Source organism: Balaenoptera borealis, assembly GCF_965194805.1.
Source record: "Balaenoptera borealis genome assembly, chromosome: 12".
NCBI classification, from domain to species: domain Eukaryota; kingdom Metazoa; phylum Chordata; class Mammalia; order Artiodactyla; family Balaenopteridae; genus Balaenoptera; species Balaenoptera borealis.
In genome coordinates, this window is record NC_138869.1 from 103,842,258 (window position 1) to 103,860,479 (window position 18,222).

Below are 18,222 nucleotides of genomic sequence, written 5' to 3' on the forward strand. Positions count from 1 at the left end.
ATACACTTTTATTTAGGAGCAAAAATCAGACATCAGAAAACCTGCCTTCCATTCTGAAATTTTGGTCTGTTATAAAGATCCTGCAACGGCTCTGTTTTACTTACAATTTAACTGCCACAGCTAAGAATTCACATACAGCCATCCGTGTGTCTGTCCAACACCAGGACATGTCCCCACATCCTGGCATGTCCCTCCTTCTCCAGTTCCCTCGTTACAGACTTGAGTATGCATCAGGGCCAAATGTTGGCAGTGCTCTCAAAATGGTCCTTGTATGGGGCACGTTCATGTTTGTTATTATTTTAGTGTGTGTATTTGCGACAGACCCACACACAGATCCGTAAGTTCAGGAGAGACCCAACTCCTTCCTTTGGACCTTCTTAATCCAAACTTTTGGACCTTCTTGGGAAATTAATAGATTTCCAGGACCAAAAGCAAGAATCTGGAGGTGGTTTATAAAACCAAAGCTAATAGAGTCCATAAAGAGAGGACATAAATGTCCCTCCTCCTCTGCATTCTCTTCCTTTCCCTTTTATCTTCGTATTTACCATACAATTGCCAGAAAGACCTATCACGTGCCGAGATCCTACCTGCTGCCCGCTGAGAACCACGGGCAGTGCTAACCTCTGCATCGGACTCTCTGTTCTGGCCAAACCACTCAACTGAGCCCTAAATACAAGCAAAGTTCAAGGTCATGGGCTTGTTTTCTGTGTGCTGTAGGACTGAAATAACTGCTGTAATACTTCATCCCTTAGCCCCTCCGATGCTCTAAAAATCACTCCATGGAAGTTTTCCTTTATTTGCTAGGCAGCCCCAAGAACACAGTTCTTCTGTAAAACAGTGTGGCTTCATTTCAGGAAACAAGAATAATATAGACATGGGAAAAAAAAGTCTACCGGTCCCTTGCATCTACATGATAAAAAATACATTTGAGACACACATATACACACACACTCACTCACAGACATATTATATCATATATGTGTACATTACATGCACAAGCACACAGCCTTCTATTCGCTTGAATCAGTAGCATTTGCAGTTAAGCATCCGCATAATTTCCGCGTGCGAACTTATGTTGGCCACCCTCACCCATCACTCAAAGTAGGGACTAAAACATAGTGGGAAACATTTCAGTCCCAGTGAGTTATATGTTTTCCGAACACAAAGGATGCTTAGTAGATACCATTCACTGGCTTGCTTCGGAAAAGAAAACTATTTGGGAAATTTTCACCTTAAGAGCAAAAAAGTCGTCTTGCTGGCTCAACGCTACCATTGGGAACACACCCCCCGTCACGCCCGTGTGCTGCCCTTGAACTCCAAGCCACCTTGCAGAGACAGAGTCGGGGTTATAAGATGGCGGGGTGAGAAACGGGGGCCAGCCCCACCCTTTGGGGTTCCTCGAGCCTCCATACCTGTGCTGCTGCTCTTGTAAGACTTGGTAAATGCCGACAAGAAAAGTTTGGTTTTTAAAACTCCCGACAACACAGTCCTTGTAGATTCGGAACTCTGCAGCCGTCACCGCCTCACCCTCAGGAATCTGGGATAGGTTGAACTTGAACTCTTTGTGGTGTCGCTGGCGAGGGGAGAACTCCTTGTCGTCCTCCACTATAGGATTAAACAAGAGAGAGTGACAGCTATCATTACTTGGCTAAGTGCCACAGGCTCACCTCTAGAAAGTTCCCCCGTTTTCATTCCTAAGTGGCTTACCGTTACCCTCATTAGAGGGATCAGTGGGTGGTGGCAAGAACCATGGGCCAGGCGGCCAGGCTGAGGTTAAAATCCTTCATTCTCCCCAAGGATTAAATACAATGCTTAGATTCTCTTTAACGACTTGAAACTATTTAACCAAGTTGCATGACAGCAAGTTATTTGAACTCTTGTCTTCCGGCTTCCTCATCTGCAGCATGAGAGGAAGAGGGCTTCCCAGGGAAGCTGGAGGAATGCAGGCAACAGTGACTAAGAACGCCTCTGCCGTCCTGGCCCCGTTGTCCCCTCGCAGCCCCCCTTTCCTCCTTCTCTCCCCACCAAGCAGTTGCCAAGACCCAGGGCAGCCCTGAGCTAACCTTTGCTGGGGGAGGGGTGTTCCGTGGTCGGAGATGGGGGTGGGCAGCGCGTTCTGCCTGGGTCTGAAGCTCGAACGGTCCTCGTATTTTGCCTGATGTCCAGGGGGAATTTTTGTTGAGGGGTTTAGTGTGAAACTTCATAGAAAATATTGCTCTAACTAAAGTCCACTGCCCTCCCTCTACTGGAGGAAAGTGAGGGCTGAACGCCTCTGAGGGGAGGGACCCTCTGGGTTGTGAAGCTGCCGGGGTCTCCATTTAACCTGCATGTAGAACCCACGTATGAGGACAGAGATGCGGAAACACATCACCAACAGGATAACGTGATATTGTCTAAGGCTTGTTTTAAAAACTGGGAAAGGATCGAGTCTAAAAGCTTTTTTTTTTTTCATATTTTGGCCATGCCACGTGGCTTGCAGGATCTCAGTTCCCCAACCGGGGCCATGACAGTGACAGCACCGAATCCCAACAATTAGGCCACCACGGAACTCCCTAAAAGGTTTCTTTAAATGAAATCTTTTCCCTGCATAAAGACAAAGTATGGGAAACTACAAACTACTGATTATCATGCTTCAGAGTCAGCCTTCAGATGGCTATACAAAGTCCTGGGTGAGAGGAACACTATCAACCTCGGATGCTTAACTCATAATCGTTGTAGGAGAGAAAAACAAGCACCCTGCGTCCCACCACAAATCCTGACTCTTTTCCCCAGAGCTCAGAAATGCTTCTGCCCTGCTGCTCCTGTTAGTTTTTTCTTAATGGCAACCGCAGTAAAATCTCATGAGCAAATTAATCCTTGATGGCAGAGTTTTTCCAGGACTTGTGGGTAGAAAAAAAAAAAAAAAGATCAAGTTATTTGCCACCTCCAATGGCCCACTTTCTCCCCCATGTGCTGTTCTCCATAATCACCAGAGAAAAGCTCTGCAGATTAAGCTCCTTTACAGCCAATAACTTTACACGAACTTGAGACCACGATGGCATTGCAGAAGCTTGGGAAAGTTAAGCCATCCATCGGTTCGAGGTTTTTACATAAAGAATTTCTGAAACTGCCATGTGACTATGCAACAAATCTTTTAGATTCAAGTTATCCCTTTTCTGGGGGCGGGAGGGGAGAGAGTTGTTAAAAAACAGTAAGCTTTGGCTTGTGTACGAGCTTGAATATAAGTTAAAAAAAAAAAAAAAAAGGTCCAGCCAGAAAGTAAACCATGGTTCAGTCCCAACAAGAGAACAGGTTTTTTAATTAGTGGCTAAGCATGAAAAGCAATATTGTTGGGGAGTTCACCCAAGGACACCCACACCTGATGGTGGATCACTTTTCCCTAAAACTGATCTGCCTTTTCAGTTTGATATGTTATCATCAGTGGTTAAAAAAAGTGAATCGAATCTGATTTCCCAAAGAGACTTTCTAAAAAATAGTCACACAGCTTTTCTATAGGGCCTCTTGGGTGCTTAAAAATGTCAATATCAAGAAATGAAAGCATATTCTTAAGATTCTTTTGAGAGAATGCATAAGAATTCCTCAAAGAAGTCTTCCAATCACTCTTAACATAAACAACAGAAAAACTATGAATGCGAAGCAAGATATAAAACAGTGACTTAAAAATAAAAATAAAACAGTGACTTATGATATTTCAGTTATAAGGAGGAGAGAAGGGACAGACATTTCAACACATGAGAAATATGTTAGTTAGTCTTTGGAGAGGTATACCACCCCCAGTAAACCACACCTTCCTGTATGTACACCCTTAGGTGGTCCCTTCTCCCCTGGGCTGGTTCTGTGACCTTCTCTGGACCAATAAGAGGCAGCAACAGTGGTGCTGAGTGATTCTGAGGCTAAGTCATAAGCTTGGAACTTCCTTCCATTTAGGTGTCTTGGAATGCATGTCTAAGGAAAGATGGCTACCATGTAAGAAGTGCAACTACTCTAAACCCCCTAGACTATGAGGAAGTCCGAGGTAACCACGTAGAGAGGCTGTGTGGCGCACAGAGACACAGAGGGAGAAGGAAGGAGGGAGGGAAGAGCCCAGTCAGTCCCCAGCCACCTCAGCTGAGGCACCAGACATGGTATGAAGACGCCATCTTGGATGTCCAACCCACTGGAGCCTCGGGACGACCCCAACCCCAGTGACCACCTGACTGCAACTGCATGAGAGACCCTGAGGGGTGGGGGGGCACCCAGTTCATCCTAGTCTTTTCACCAGACCGTGAGAGATGATAACAGTACCTTGCTGTTCGAAGCCACTATGTTTTGGGTGATTTGTTACACGGTAAGAGGCAACTGACACAAGATGAGAAGGGAGGGCAAGAGAGGATGAGAGAGGAAGAGAGAAGGAGAGTCTGACCTTGCCAGGAAGGGGAGAAATTGCATGCAGTTCTTAAGGAGGAGGGATTTTGAAATCCTGGGAGGCAGTGTGTGTGACTAAGGAAGGATCCTGGCAGCCGCTCACAGACAGATGTGAAGAGATAGATAAAGAATCTAAAAATGAGAAAGTGGAAGCATAGTTCAAAGCCTTCCATTTTATTACCGTGTGAATTAGAACTCATTGCCTTATATGTACATTTCCCCAATTCTCCTCTGGTCGGTCTTGAAGCACTCCACTTCCTCCTGCTTTTCCTGTATCCTTCTTGGAGGAGAGGCATGGTCTCCTCAGCCCCCCGTGAGTCTCTGATTGCTGCCCACTTCGTTATAAGCTCTCCCACCTAAACTCTTATTGTCGCCTGAACCTCTCCTCGTGTGTCTTAGCTCAAAGCTACACCATCTTCCTCACTCTTCCCAGGAGACCTCAGCTACTGGTCATTGGAGTTTGCTTGGAATGCCTCCTCTCTCCCCAGATCTTCTGCCCACAATTAAAGTTACACAGTGCATTTGCTAATGTCTCATAGGGATACAAGAAATAAGTACAATTAGGTCACTGCCTACATGTGCATTTGAAGACCACTACCGTAAAACGGTAATGGTTCCAATGAGCTTAGCATTTCCCGTCTGAGCTCTGTGATCTGGGCTCCTTAAACATCAGACAGTTCAAGAAAAATGAGAGAGGGCTGAGGTGGGGATCCAGCGCTCAGTACCTATTTTGTAGCCCCTGCATCTGGCTTCTCAAAGATGGTGCCGTGTGTGGAATAGGTAGTAGCAAGGTAGTAGCCGAGAGTGTAGACGAGGTAGTAGCCGAGAGTGTGGACGAAGTGTGAAGCTGACAACACAGCTTTGAAATCCAGCTCCCCCTTATCTTACTCACGTGATACCGAGCAAGATATCAGCCAAAGTTTCAGTTATCAGTTAAATGGGAATAACAACATTTCTGAGGATTAAGTGAGACAATCTGTACAAGACAGTCAATGACAGAGGAAGGGCTCAGCAAATGGTAGTTGGAAGCATCGTTAGCCGGTATTTGACAGCAGGTATTTGACAATCTAGCTCCTCTGAGCTGAGAGTATGTCTTTGCTGAGTTATTCAAATTCACTCATGTCTCTAAATGTGGAGGACTTACATTCTCTGGAAAGGGAGGTAAGTGAAATCACTGTCCTAAGTGTCATCAGCCCTGGTGTTTGGCTACTGAACACAGTACTGTGTTCTCTGAAGCAACAATTCCTAGAATTTTTTATTTCAAGGACCACTGAAAACATTTTTTTTTTTAATGGTAATGACCTTACACAAGGACATCTACTGTTTCTGTTTTCCTTTTGTAAGGACAATAAAACAAATAAGACAACAAACTGCACCCTTTTAACACTCTGATTTTATTTTTAGAGGTCCTTTTAACACCAAATCAAGTAGGGAGGATGTAATTCAAGGACATATACAATCCTTGAAGTTGAATCAATTTCGCTTTATAAAACTCACTCTGTTCTCTCTCTTTGCCTCAGACGATACCAGCTGAAACTTCAGACCAGCACCAGACCTCTAGTCAACAGGTAGGAGCCACAGCCCAAAAGAATAAACGTTACTAGGTTAAGATTATAAGTGTAAATTATGCAGTATTATACATGCAAAAGTATGTATATATATATGTAATTTATGGAGGTAATGAAACATAATAACGAAGCACAAATGAGACCAGCACCCAACCTAAAAACTGGAAGGTGAACAATATTCCTCCCCGGGGTCATCCCCCACTCCCACTCACAAGGAACCTCAGATCATGAATAATGTCTGGCAGTCCCTTGCCTTTCATTTATTTATTTATTTATTCTGGGCTTTTGAGACTTTAGTTCCCCGACCAAGGATTGAACCCACGCCCTCGGCAGTGAAAGCATGGAGTCCTAACCACTGGACCGCCAGGGAATTCCCAGTCCCTTGCCTTTGAAAAAGTTTTACTACATATGTATGTATCACTAAATCACAGAGTGTTCAGTTTTTCTTTTTCTCTTAAAGTCTTTCCTTTCAGAGACATGATGGAAGTTTTACAGGCACCCAGGGAAAATCTAGTCATGGCCACAGCTCAGCTTGAAGGCTGCCCAGGCAGGGGGCTGAGGTTCTGGGGGAATGGACGACTAGCAACTCTTCTCCTGCAACCCTACCGCGTGTAGATCTATTACAAACACGGGCATTTCTTAATATGTGCTGGTGGGGATGTGGAGAAAGTAAAACCTCTGTGTGTTGCTGGTAGGGATGTAAAATGGTGCAGCTGCTGTGGAAAACAGTGGAGTGATTTCTCAAAACATCAAACAGAATTACCACACGATCCAGCAATCCCACTTTTGGGTGTGTATGGGTACCCAAAAGAATCAAAAGCAGGGACTCAAACAGATATTTGTACGCCATGTTCATAGCAGCTTTGTTCACAAAAGCCAAAAGATAGGAAGAATCCAATATCTACAATGGATGAATGGATAAACAAAATGTGGTCCATAAATACAATGGAATACTGTTCAGCCATAAAAGTAGAAATTCTGATACATGCTACAACATGGATAAACCTTGAGGACATTTTGTTAAGTGAAATAAGACAGTTACAAAGGGACAAATATTGTGTGATTCTACTTGCATGAGGTACCCAGAGCAATCAAATTCATAGAGACGGAAAGTAGAATGGTGATTTCCAGGGGCCGGGGGTATGACAAGTTAGTGTTGAATGGGTACTGAGTTGCAGTGAGGGAAGATGAAAAAGTTCTGGAGAGGATGGAGGTGACTGTCGCACAACAATGTGAATGTACCTGTACCTAAAGTGGTAAATTTTATGTTATGCATATTTTACCACTGTTAAAAAAATTAAAAATGGACATTTTCTTACACAATCACAATGTATGATCACACCTCAGTTAAAATAATTCCCCATCGTCCTCCTATACCCAATCCATAATTAAATTTCCTCAAATGCCTCAAAAATTGTCTTTCGGGCTTCCCTGGTGGCGCAGTGGTTGAGAATCTGCCTGTCAATGCAGGGGACACGGGTTCGAGCCCTGGTCTGGGAAGATCCCACATGCCGCGGAGCAGCTGGGCCCGTGAGCCACAACTACTGAGCCTGCGCGTCTGGAGCCTGTGCTCCACAACAAGAGAGGCCGTGATAATGAGAGGCCCGCGCACCGCGATGAAGAGTGGCCCCCGCTCACCGCAACTGGAGAAAGCCCTCGCACAGAAACGAAGACCCAACACAGCCAAAAATAAATAAATAATTTTAAAAAAAAATTGTCTTTCTACATTGGGTTTGTTGGAATCAGGAGCCCAACAGGGTCCATTCCTTACACTTGAGTCTCTTCTAAACTAGCAAACCAGCAGGTGGTGGGAATGGTGGTGGTGGGATGAATTGGGAGACTGGGATTGACATGTATACACTAATATGCATAAAATAGATAACTAATAAGAACCTGCTGTATAGCACAGGGAAGTCCACTTTGCTGTACAGTAGAAATGAACACAACATTGTAAAACAACTATACCCCCCCCAAAAAAAAGAAGAGTTGCTTATCCAAAAAATAAAATAAATAAATAAATAAATAAAAATAAACTAGCAAACCAGGAATAGGAAGAACTCCATTAACCTGATAAGGAGTCAACATAAAAACGTACACTAACAACAGTCCTAATGGTGATACGTTTGAACCACTTCCTCTAAAACAATGAAGAAGGTGAGGGTGCTCATTTCAGTCTTGTGTTGGAATCCAGCTCAGCGCTGCTAAGGTTAAACAATTGGAAAGGACGAGGCACATTACAAACTGTGGACCTAATAAGAAGTTCAGCAAACTGCTTCCCTGTCTCAGTGAGTTGTAACTGCTATAACAAAAGTACTACAGACTGGGTGGCTTAAACAGCAAACATTTATTCCTCACAGTTCCGGAGGCTGGAAGCAAGAGATGAGAGCGCCAGCAGGACTGGGTCCTTGCTGAGGGCCCTCTTCCTGGTTAGGTCCTCACGTAGCCTCCCTTGGTGAATGCTCGCAGAGGGAGAGAGTGTGTGGGAGCTGGAGTCTCTTTTTCTTATAAGGACACTAATCCCATCCTGGGGCCCCAACCTCATGACCTCATCTAGACCTATTTATCATCCAAAGACCCCACCTCCTAATACTGTCTCATTGGGGATTAGAGTTTCAACAGTATGAATTTCAGGGACACAAACACGCAGTCCATGATGTTGACCTGAAGGTGTCACGTCATGTGTTCCACTACCTTTCCAATTTATGGTTTGAAATTTTTGCATTCGTTTTCATAAGTGACCCTGGTGATGGTCTCATATCATCATGTTGTTTGGTTTCAAGTTACACTTGCTCTTGGCATAAGTTGGGAAATGTTCCCTTTCTTTTCAAGAAATGATCTCTTCCTGGAAAGTTTGGCAAACTTATCAGTAACATCTGATCCTGAATTTCCTTTGGGGAATAGTTTTAATTACTCAGTCATTTTCCTTTAAACATATAGAAATATTCAAGCTATCTTTTTTTTAAGTCAGTGTGTATTTTCTAAAATTTGTTAATTTGGGTTTAATTCTTTAAATTTATTTCCATAAAGTTTTTCAGAGTATTCTCTTATTATTTAATCTCTGCTCTATTTATGTTTTTCTCATTCTAATATTGTTTATTCATGGATTTCCTTTTTGACTCATCTTACTGAAGGTCACTTTTTCTTTCTCACTACTGCTTAATTTGATCGTGATAAAGATATTTTAATATAGGTATTTTCTGAACATCATTCCACAAAATCTGAATTCTATCAATTAAAGTTGTCTAGAGAAAAATAAAGACACCACCTACTTCAACTGCAAATATAAAAGAAGAAAGAGGGAGGGAAAAGTATGGAACACTTGTGGGATAAATTGGGAGATTGGGATTGACATATATACACTACTATGTATAAAATAGATAACTAAAAAAAAATAAAGAAGAATGGAACACTCTCTCTAATACATTTAAGAGTAGTCCATATTCATTACTTTCTCACTAACTGGACTCACTCGGTGGTTAATTCAGTATAGCTCAGTTCAGGGAATTACAGTTGACCCTTGAATAACTTGGGGGTTAATCCGAGTGTGACTTAGAGCTGGCCTTCCACATCCTCAGTTCCTCCAAATCCATGGATTCAACCAACCACGCACTGTGTAGTATGAAGTATTCACTATTGAAAAATACCCCATATAAGTGGACCCATGCAGTTCAAACCTCCGTTGTTCAAGGGTACATTCATTCCACAATAAATTCTACATTTTCCAAATGCTTAATGCTTCCACTTATAGACCAAACTTGAAAAAGCTGAAACCCTTTTTAAAAAAAATTACCATTCCATTGATAACTATAAACATTTTTTTTTCATGCTATGGCGCAAGCTGACTTCATTTTAGGCAATATAGAAAGTTCTGGCTAGTTTTCCAAGGGTTTTAACAATGGTGGCCTTTAGACTTCTCTGTTGCAAGCTTGCAACCTTAAATAGTGACAGAGACACTGAGTTCAACTCTCCTACTCACTTTTTTAACCACAGTGCCATGATCCTTCCCTCCAGGGTTCACCAAATATTCCTAAATATTTGTATTCATGTTCTATGAGAATCACAAATATCAAGAAGCAGCTATTTTCCTGGCTACCATGCTCTAAATGACTTTTTTAATCTAAACTTTACTTTTTATTTTAAATAATTATAGATCTATTAAGTGGTTGCAAAAATAGGACAGATTTTTTTTTTTAAAAAAAAGCAGAGAGGTCCCATGTAACATCTTGTATAACTAAGAACAATAACAAAACCAAGAAATTGACACTGGCATTAATACCTTAGCAAGACTACAGACCCTCTCTCTGATTTCACCAGCTTTATTTTTATTTTTTTTTTAATTGGGGTATAGTTGTTTTACAATGTGTGTTAGTTTCTACTGTACAGCAAAGTAGAGTTCCCTGTCCTATACAGCAGGTTCTTATTAGTTATCTATTTTGTACATATTAGTGTATATATGTCAATCCCAATCTCCCAATTCATCGCCCTCCCTCGCTGTACCCCCTTGGTGTCCATACATTTTTCCTCTACATCTGTGATTTCACCAGCTTTTACATGCACTTTTTTTGGGTATGTATGTATGTCATAACTCGATGACATTTTGTCACATGTATAGATTCCTATAACCACCACCACAGTCCAGACCCAGAACAGTTCAGTCACCATAAAAAGGAACTCCTCCCAAGGCTGCCCTTTGATTCCCAATGACTTTTAAGACCAGACTCAGTGCATATATTATAAAGAGATTTAGGACCAAAAATTAGTGCCTACATACCATCATTAGTAGTAAGGGTTAAGCGAGTCATTTTTTATTTTGAAAACCTCATTTTAGAACCTTTTTTCCTACCCCAACAGATGTTAACATCACTTTAGGCTGGGAAGAAGTTCAATAGCTTCAACCACGCATGTCTTACAGTGGAAACAAGGCACAGACCTCAGCTAACACGAGGGAGTGCACTCGGGCTCCTAATAAACATGTGTCACCAGGAAAGACTTAAGCTGAACAGGGGCAGCCCTGATAGAGTCCCATAGATAGCAAATAACCACCATTTTGCCTCCTTCTAGGGATTGCTATAAAGAAGCAATCAGACTACATTTAGTAAACATCAGCATACATCACATGCATTTTTTCACAAATAAATTGAACATCTTCAGTCAAAACAGACAAATGGGACAGCCCAAAGAGAAAAATCAACTCTCCCACACCTCTGGTTTCAACGGCACAGCAATATCAGGCGGGCGGAATGTCCTCGCTGTGACTGAGAGGAGAAATTTAAGTCTGCATTCATTATACCAGACTCATCATTTCTTTTTGGATGATCTGGTTTCTCGGGTTGCTTTTATGTCCTTGTGCTTGCTGTGCTGCAGCTTCACTACAACGCCCTGAGCTGTGCGTTTCCTTTTATTTATTCTGCTGGGATGACACTGGACTTCACATGTCGACGGCTGCCTATCTCCCATCGGTTCTAAGAAAGTCTTAGCCACTAGCTCATCGATACTGGTCTCTCCTGGCTTAACTTCAGTTTCCTCTGAGATGAAAGTTAGATGGATATTATATTAGACCTTCTCATTCTAATTTCTGCCTCTCTTAAATGCACGTTTCCATCACTTACCCCCTCATATGTGGGCTGAACCATCTCTCTAGACCCATCTACAAGTTCACCAATTCTCTCTTTGGTATTTAATGTACAGTTTAAGCCATCTATTAGTCTGTCATTTAACGATTTAAAATTTTTTTTCCAATAGCTTTCTTTGTTGTCATGGTTGCTCTGTGGTCTACTTGGTCATTTTCCATTGTTCTGTATCACTATTATGTATTATTATACTATTCTTCATTTTTTGTGTGTATTTCCTACATCGTTGTCTTCCCTTTTCTAACTTGGTGTCTGTTTTCTAATATGTGAAATCCTTGGGGAACTTAATCCGCATTGCCCTCCCATCCCTCTGATGACTTTCCTTTTGCTGGTTTTACCTCCTTGGGTGTTTGGAAATTTTTAGGTAATTTTTGATGGAAATTCATCCTAAATGTTTAAACTGGTGTTGCTTTTCTTTAAAAAAAACAGTACATTTGCTTCTGAGAGGACTACATTTGCTTCTGGAATCAGTGACCTCTTCTGGAAGCTTGGAGGGCCCTGGCTTCATGGGGGACCCTCCAGGACCGCTCTCCCACCTTGGCCTGGACCCTGAGCTGGTCTCGTGATCTGAGTGGTGTTGGTATTTGCACTCGCAGACACCCGGCTTTTATGTTTGTTTGCTCACAGTAACAACCTCAAGGGAGCCCTCCAAGATGTCTTGGAGTCCCTGACATTCCTGACGGAGACATATTTGCCTCTGTTTATCCTGGACCTAGTCATCTTTGAGCAGGAGGGCCTGATGGATTATCTAGCTTGCAACACTTCCAGAATTTGGGGCCTTTATCTTCTGTGTTTGGAAAATAACATTTGGGACACATTCCTCTCCACTCCGAGCGATGTTATAAAACCCGCCTTACGTTTGAAGAGTCCACCGGCACCGCCATAGACATCGTGTCATCTGTTGCTCTGAACAGTCCCAGCAGGCAGGCAGAGCAAACAAGATCACCACGGTATCAACGGGACTCCGAGGCCAAAGGCAGTGAAGGGGCTTCCCTAAGCTGCCACTTTTATGATTTCTGCTAGGATTTTATGCTGATGCCTCCCACCTGGCATCTTCAGCCACTGCTCTCCCTTAAGGAATGTGTTTGTCTTACTGCTGGGTGCACGTCGTCATCCAGATGCCCCTGGTCCCCTGGAAGCCCCAACACACACAAGAGGAAACTCATCCATCCCCCAACTGAGCTGCCCTGTAGCTTCACCTCTGTCCACCCGGCCAGGCCCAGCTGGCCGATCAGTCCCCGGCTAGTGTGGATTTCACCTTCTAGAACCGTGTTGTAGCCACGAGTAGCTATTTAAGTGTAAAGTGGTTAAAGTGAAAAGTGCAGTTCCTCTGTCACACCAGCCACGTTGAGTTCAGTGGGGGGGCTTCCCTAGTGGCGCAGTGGTTAAGAATCCACCTGCCAATGCAGGGGACGTGGGTTCAAGCCCTGGTCCGGGAAGATCCCACATGCCGCGGAGCCACGAAGCCCGTGCACCACAACTACTGAAGCCTGCGAGCCACAACTACTGAGCCCACGTGCCACAGCTACTGAAGCCCATGCACCTAGAGCCCACGCTCCGCAACAAGAGAAGCCACCGCAATGAGAAGCCCACGCACCGCAACGAAGAGTAGCCCCCGCTCGCCGCAACTAGAGAAAGCCTGTGCGCAGCAACGAAAACCCAACGCAGCCAGAAATAAGTAAATAAATTATAAAAATAAATAATTTTAAAAGTATTCAGTGGCCACATGCAGCTGGTGGATGCTGTATCAGAAAGCAGGGCAGGGGACATTCCCGTCGTCACAGCAAGTTCTCCTGGACGGCACTGCTCTAAAGGTCTCTCTGACCCACCCGTTGTGCTCCCTCCACGCCCACCACCCCTGCACAGCCTGTCCCGCTGCCCTCACTTCTGCCCCTTGTCCATCTATCCCCACACTGCAGCTCGTACCACAGTCACACCCCCGACCTACCTTGTGGCGTGCCTGCCTAGAGCCTTCAATCCCGACCCCCCAACCGCCTTCCCGTCCCGTTCCTCACCTTCCCCTGCCTCAGCTCTTCTCTTAGGAGGAATTAAACTGCTCTGTTTTTCTGACCACACTCCCCAGAACCTCATGCCTTTGCCTTACTTATACAATCGACTTGCCCTTCCAAAGATCTTTCAGATGAATGATAAAGAAGATGTGGCGTGTATGTACACACACACACACACACACGCGCGCGCGCGCACACACACAATGGAATATTACTCAGCCATAAAAAAGAATGAAAACTGGCCATTTGCAACAGTATGGATGGACTTGGAGGGCATTATGTTTAGTGAAATAAGTCAGACGAAGAAACACAAATACTGCATGTTTTCACTTACATGTGGAATCTGAAAAATAAGATGAATGAAGACAACAAAACAGAAACAGACTCACTGATCTAGAGAACAAACTAGTGGTTATCAGCGGGGAGAGGGGTGGTGGGAGGGGCAAGACAGGGGTAGGGGATTAAGAGGTACAAACTACTCTGCATAAAATAAGCTACAAGGATATACTGTACAGCACAGGGAATAGAGCCAATATTTTATAATAACTTTAAGTGGAGTATAATCTACAAAAATATTGAATCACTATACTGCATACCTGCAACTAATATGAAATTGTAAATCAACAATACTTGAATTAAGAAAAAAAGATCCTTCCCTCCCTCACCTCCAGGATGAAGACTTTACAGGCCCCCAATTTTGAAAATGCTTTGGTGCTCCTATGTAATGCTAAATAAAGACAATTTATTAAAGCCAAAAAATAAGGGGAGGTTCTTATTTCTTCTGTAATTACTAACGCTTTGGTGAAAAATAACAAAGTGAAACTCTTTTTTAAAAATGTGTTTCCGCTCAGTTTTAAGTGTTTCTCTTTTGCTAGAACTAAAACCATTACTTGCCATACTTCATGGGCAATCGGCACTATTTTAAACCTTCAAGGCTGAATTCCAGGAAGCCTTCCTTAACTGCCTTCCTTCTCCACCCTACCCCCATCCCCACTGGTTTGGGGACCCTCACTCTAAATTCCCGTAACGTCCCATGGAAATTGCACCCCGACCTTATACTACGATGGCCAGTTGCTCATGTGGCTGCCGCCCTCCTCTGCTAGACCATAAGCCTCTCAAAAGCAGGGTCCATGACAGGTTCGCCTTCATACCCCCAGGAGGACTCAAAGAATGAATGCAGAAGCCAGGACTGAGGCCTGCCCTGTGTGCTTTCCTGGGCACCACAGTGTCCCCAACAGGCAAAGGGAGCCAGAACAAACGCAGGCTTTGCACTCTAGCCCCTGCGATCTTTCCTCAAGCCCCAAGGGCATCCTCTAGAACACAGTGAAACCGGGGGACCGACTGGACACATCTGTCCAGCTTTGTTTTTTGAAGCCGCAATACTCTGGGCCCAGAACACCAATTTTCATATTGCTTTGCACTCAGCGTTCAGGACGCAAACTCCAAGCATTTTAAATGTTAAAGAGCAGAGGAAAGAAATTAATCAGCTCAAAATACTTCAATAATACTCAAGCCATATCACAAGGTCGCCATGCACAAGACAGAATGGACTTCTAATCTCATCCTGAATTCAGAGAAACAGACCTCTGACATTCTCCCTTTCATTCCTCTTTTTTTTTTTTTTAATTGAAGTGAAATTTACATAATAAAATGAACCATTTTAAGGTGAACAATTCAGGGGCGTTTAGTACATTCACAGTGCTGTGCACAACTACCCCTATCTGGTTCCAAAATATTTTCCTCACCCTGAAAGAAAACCCATGCCCATTAAGCAGTAAGCGCCCCATTCCCCCCTCCTCCACGTCCTGGCAACCAGCCATCTTTGCCCTACCTCTATGGATTTGCATATTATAGATATTTCATATGAATGGAGTCATACAGTCCTTTGTGACTTGCTTCTTTCACTTAGCATCATGTTTTCAAGGTTCATCAGTAGTGTCAGCATGTATCAGTACTTCATTCTTTTTTGTGGCTGTATAATATTCCATTGTACGTACACACCACATTGTGTTTACCCGTTCATCCATCGGTGGACAGTTGGACCATTTCCACCTTTTGGCTGCTATGAATAGTACTTGTAAGAAGGTGCACGCACATGTATTTGAGTGCCTGTTTTCTATTATAATGCCTCTTTCATTCTCTTTTGTTCTTCCTCTTTTTTTTTAAATAAAATTTATTTTATTTATTTTATTTTTGGCAGCATCGGGTCTTCATTGCTGTGCGCAGGCTTTCTCTAGTTGCGGCAAGCAGGGGCTACTCTTCGTTGCGGTGCGTGGGCTTCTCACTGTGGTGGCTTCTCTTGTTGCACAGCATGGGTTCTAGGCGTGCGGGCTCAGTCGTTGTGGCGTGCGGGCTCAGTCGTTGTGGCGTGCGGGCTCAGTCGTTGTGGTGCACGGGCTTAGTTGCTCCGCGGCATGTGGGATCTTCCTGGACCAGGGCTCGAACCTGTGTCCCCCGCACTGGCAGCCGGATTCTTCAGCGCTGCGCCACCGGAGAAGCCCTCTTTTGTTCTTTCTCTCCATCTCTCCTTCTCAGCCACAACTTCCCCAGAGTTCATGCTGGAGCCACTAACAACGCTCTATTAGAATTTAAACACAGCCTGTCCCCAAAAGTAGGGCGATTGGCTAAAGCCCCCCTCAGGACCAAGCCGGGCAGGGCCCCTGAGCAGAGAGAGGCTGGAGAGTCACTGAGTGTTGAGTGAACATGCCCAGCAACGTCTCTGGCGCACAGCAGGTTCACAATACATGTTTGTTGACTCTGATTACAAAGGAGGTTAATTCAGAGGAGTTACAGGAGGGACCACGAGAAGGAAAAACAGATGTACAGACCAAGCAAGAGTCAAGAGAAGAAAAGGGCACCTCAGAGAGCAGCAAAGGGGGAAGGGTAACAAGAGACTGAAAATCAAGCCCTGATGAGAGAGGAAGCTTCTCACCAGAAGACATCCTGGGAAAGATGAAAAGGGAGGGACCCTTATCAAATGGCTATCATTTCCTTTTTTGAAAGTCCGAAGTCTAACATGCAGGAAAGAGCACCGGACCAAGAGGTGGAGGCTTCTTTCTAGCCTGTCAGCTGACTGAACTGTTTTCAGTCTCTTGCCACATCTACAGGGTGGCCTTAAATCTGCAAACAAAGATAATATTACTTTAGCAGGTACTAGAACGGACTATCAATAACCCACTTAGCAGGGGGTACTAGGCCTGTGTTTACCGATTTGGTGACGACACTCCACAGGTGAAGTAACTTCCATCCATGAGGCAGAGAGAATTCAGACCCTGTGCACCGACACGCTCAGGCAATGCCCGGCAGGGCTATAAAGTACTGGATGATGCATCCTTTTTATTAAGATCACGCCCATCAGGGGTCTTCTTCACATCCACCCTTGCCCGGCCAATAAATCCTACCTCTTCCACCTCCTTTTGCAGAGACCGGGCAAGAGCATGAAAAATCCACAAAATGGAAAAGCAGTCCTTAAATCGTTGAGAAGTGAACTATGTGTGCCTGGTTTCTCTCGCTGGGTGGCAGCTTAAATAAACACTAAATCCTGCCTTTTTCCACAGTGGACTTCTGACCATGACAATGGAGCTATTCGGTTTTGATGAAACGTTCAAGTTTTAAAAGTTAAGAGTAACTGACAGCCCAGCTCCTTGCCCTGGTTCCCAGGGTGACCAGGGTTTCAGATTCCTGGTCAGTTACACCGCATCAGATGACCCGTTATTACCCGAGGCCCAGTGCCGGACATGCCAAGCATGGGACATGGGGAGAGGCCTTTCTCATGCTCCTGTCCAAGCCCCGGGTGGCCTGACAGCGGGGGGCCGCAGCACAGGACCCTCCCTCTTAACCCCAGCCACGCCCAAACCCAAGGGCCACGGAGAAAGAAAACGCATACCGGTACTGAGGGCGAGAACCGCCCCCAGTGTGCATGCACAGGGGCAGGGCGTCTTGTCTTGTCACCTTCTGTGTCTGAGCGCCTGGACCAGCACCGGCACAGAGCAGGGGGCCAGTGTGTATTCGCTGAGCCAGGGAACTACCCACATGGAGGCAATGGGGTCACACCTTCCAGAGCACCGGCTGGCCTGGCCGCAGTGACGGACAGACGCTTGAACATCTCCTGGCCAAGCTAAGCCCTCAGTTCTAAACTCAGATGTGATCATGGCTGCCGTGTTCTAAACAAGAGAAAGGAAGAGTCCCCCCACGGGGAGGTCCCCGCAGCACGGCCCAGCCATCTGAGCACAAAACACAGAAGAGGGCTGTTCTTCCCTTTCAGAGACACAACTTGGATCGCCATATCCTTGCATAAACACAACAAAACGCTTCTCTCAGGGCTGCTCTCGGAGAATCTCTTTCCCTTTCTGGGGCACCAAGCTTTCCCGCCCGTCGGTGTGTTTAGCCCTAATTGACTCCAAGTGTTTATCGGCAACGCTTCCTACATTAAAATAACAACAGGTACACCAAGGTTAAGCATTTGAATGTATGATTTGGAAGAAAAAAAAAAACACAACAGAAAACACCTATAAGAGGCTCCAAAGAGTGGAAAACACAGGGCCTCATTGCTCCCATCTTCCTGTTTCTAAAAAAAATTATCATGCAACTTCTGAGTGAACTGGCTAATAC

At 44.5% G+C, this 18,222-nt stretch overlaps 1 protein-coding gene across 2 annotated transcripts in view; it reads right to left on the reverse strand.

The window, feature by feature from the left end:
• Positions 1-18,222, reverse strand: part of BMP6 (bone morphogenetic protein 6) — a 156,565-nt gene that overhangs the window by 23,339 nt on the left and 115,004 nt on the right. For both annotated transcript variants that reach the window (XR_014232726.1, XM_082347757.1), the window contains exon 2: positions 1,413-1,605. Coding sequence is in view for 1 of the 2 variants with exons in the window: in XM_082347757.1 (XP_082203883.1) it covers positions 1,413-1,605 (193 nt within the window). In the remaining variant the exon portion in view is untranslated. The remainder of the gene's footprint in view (positions 1-1,412; positions 1,606-18,222) is intronic.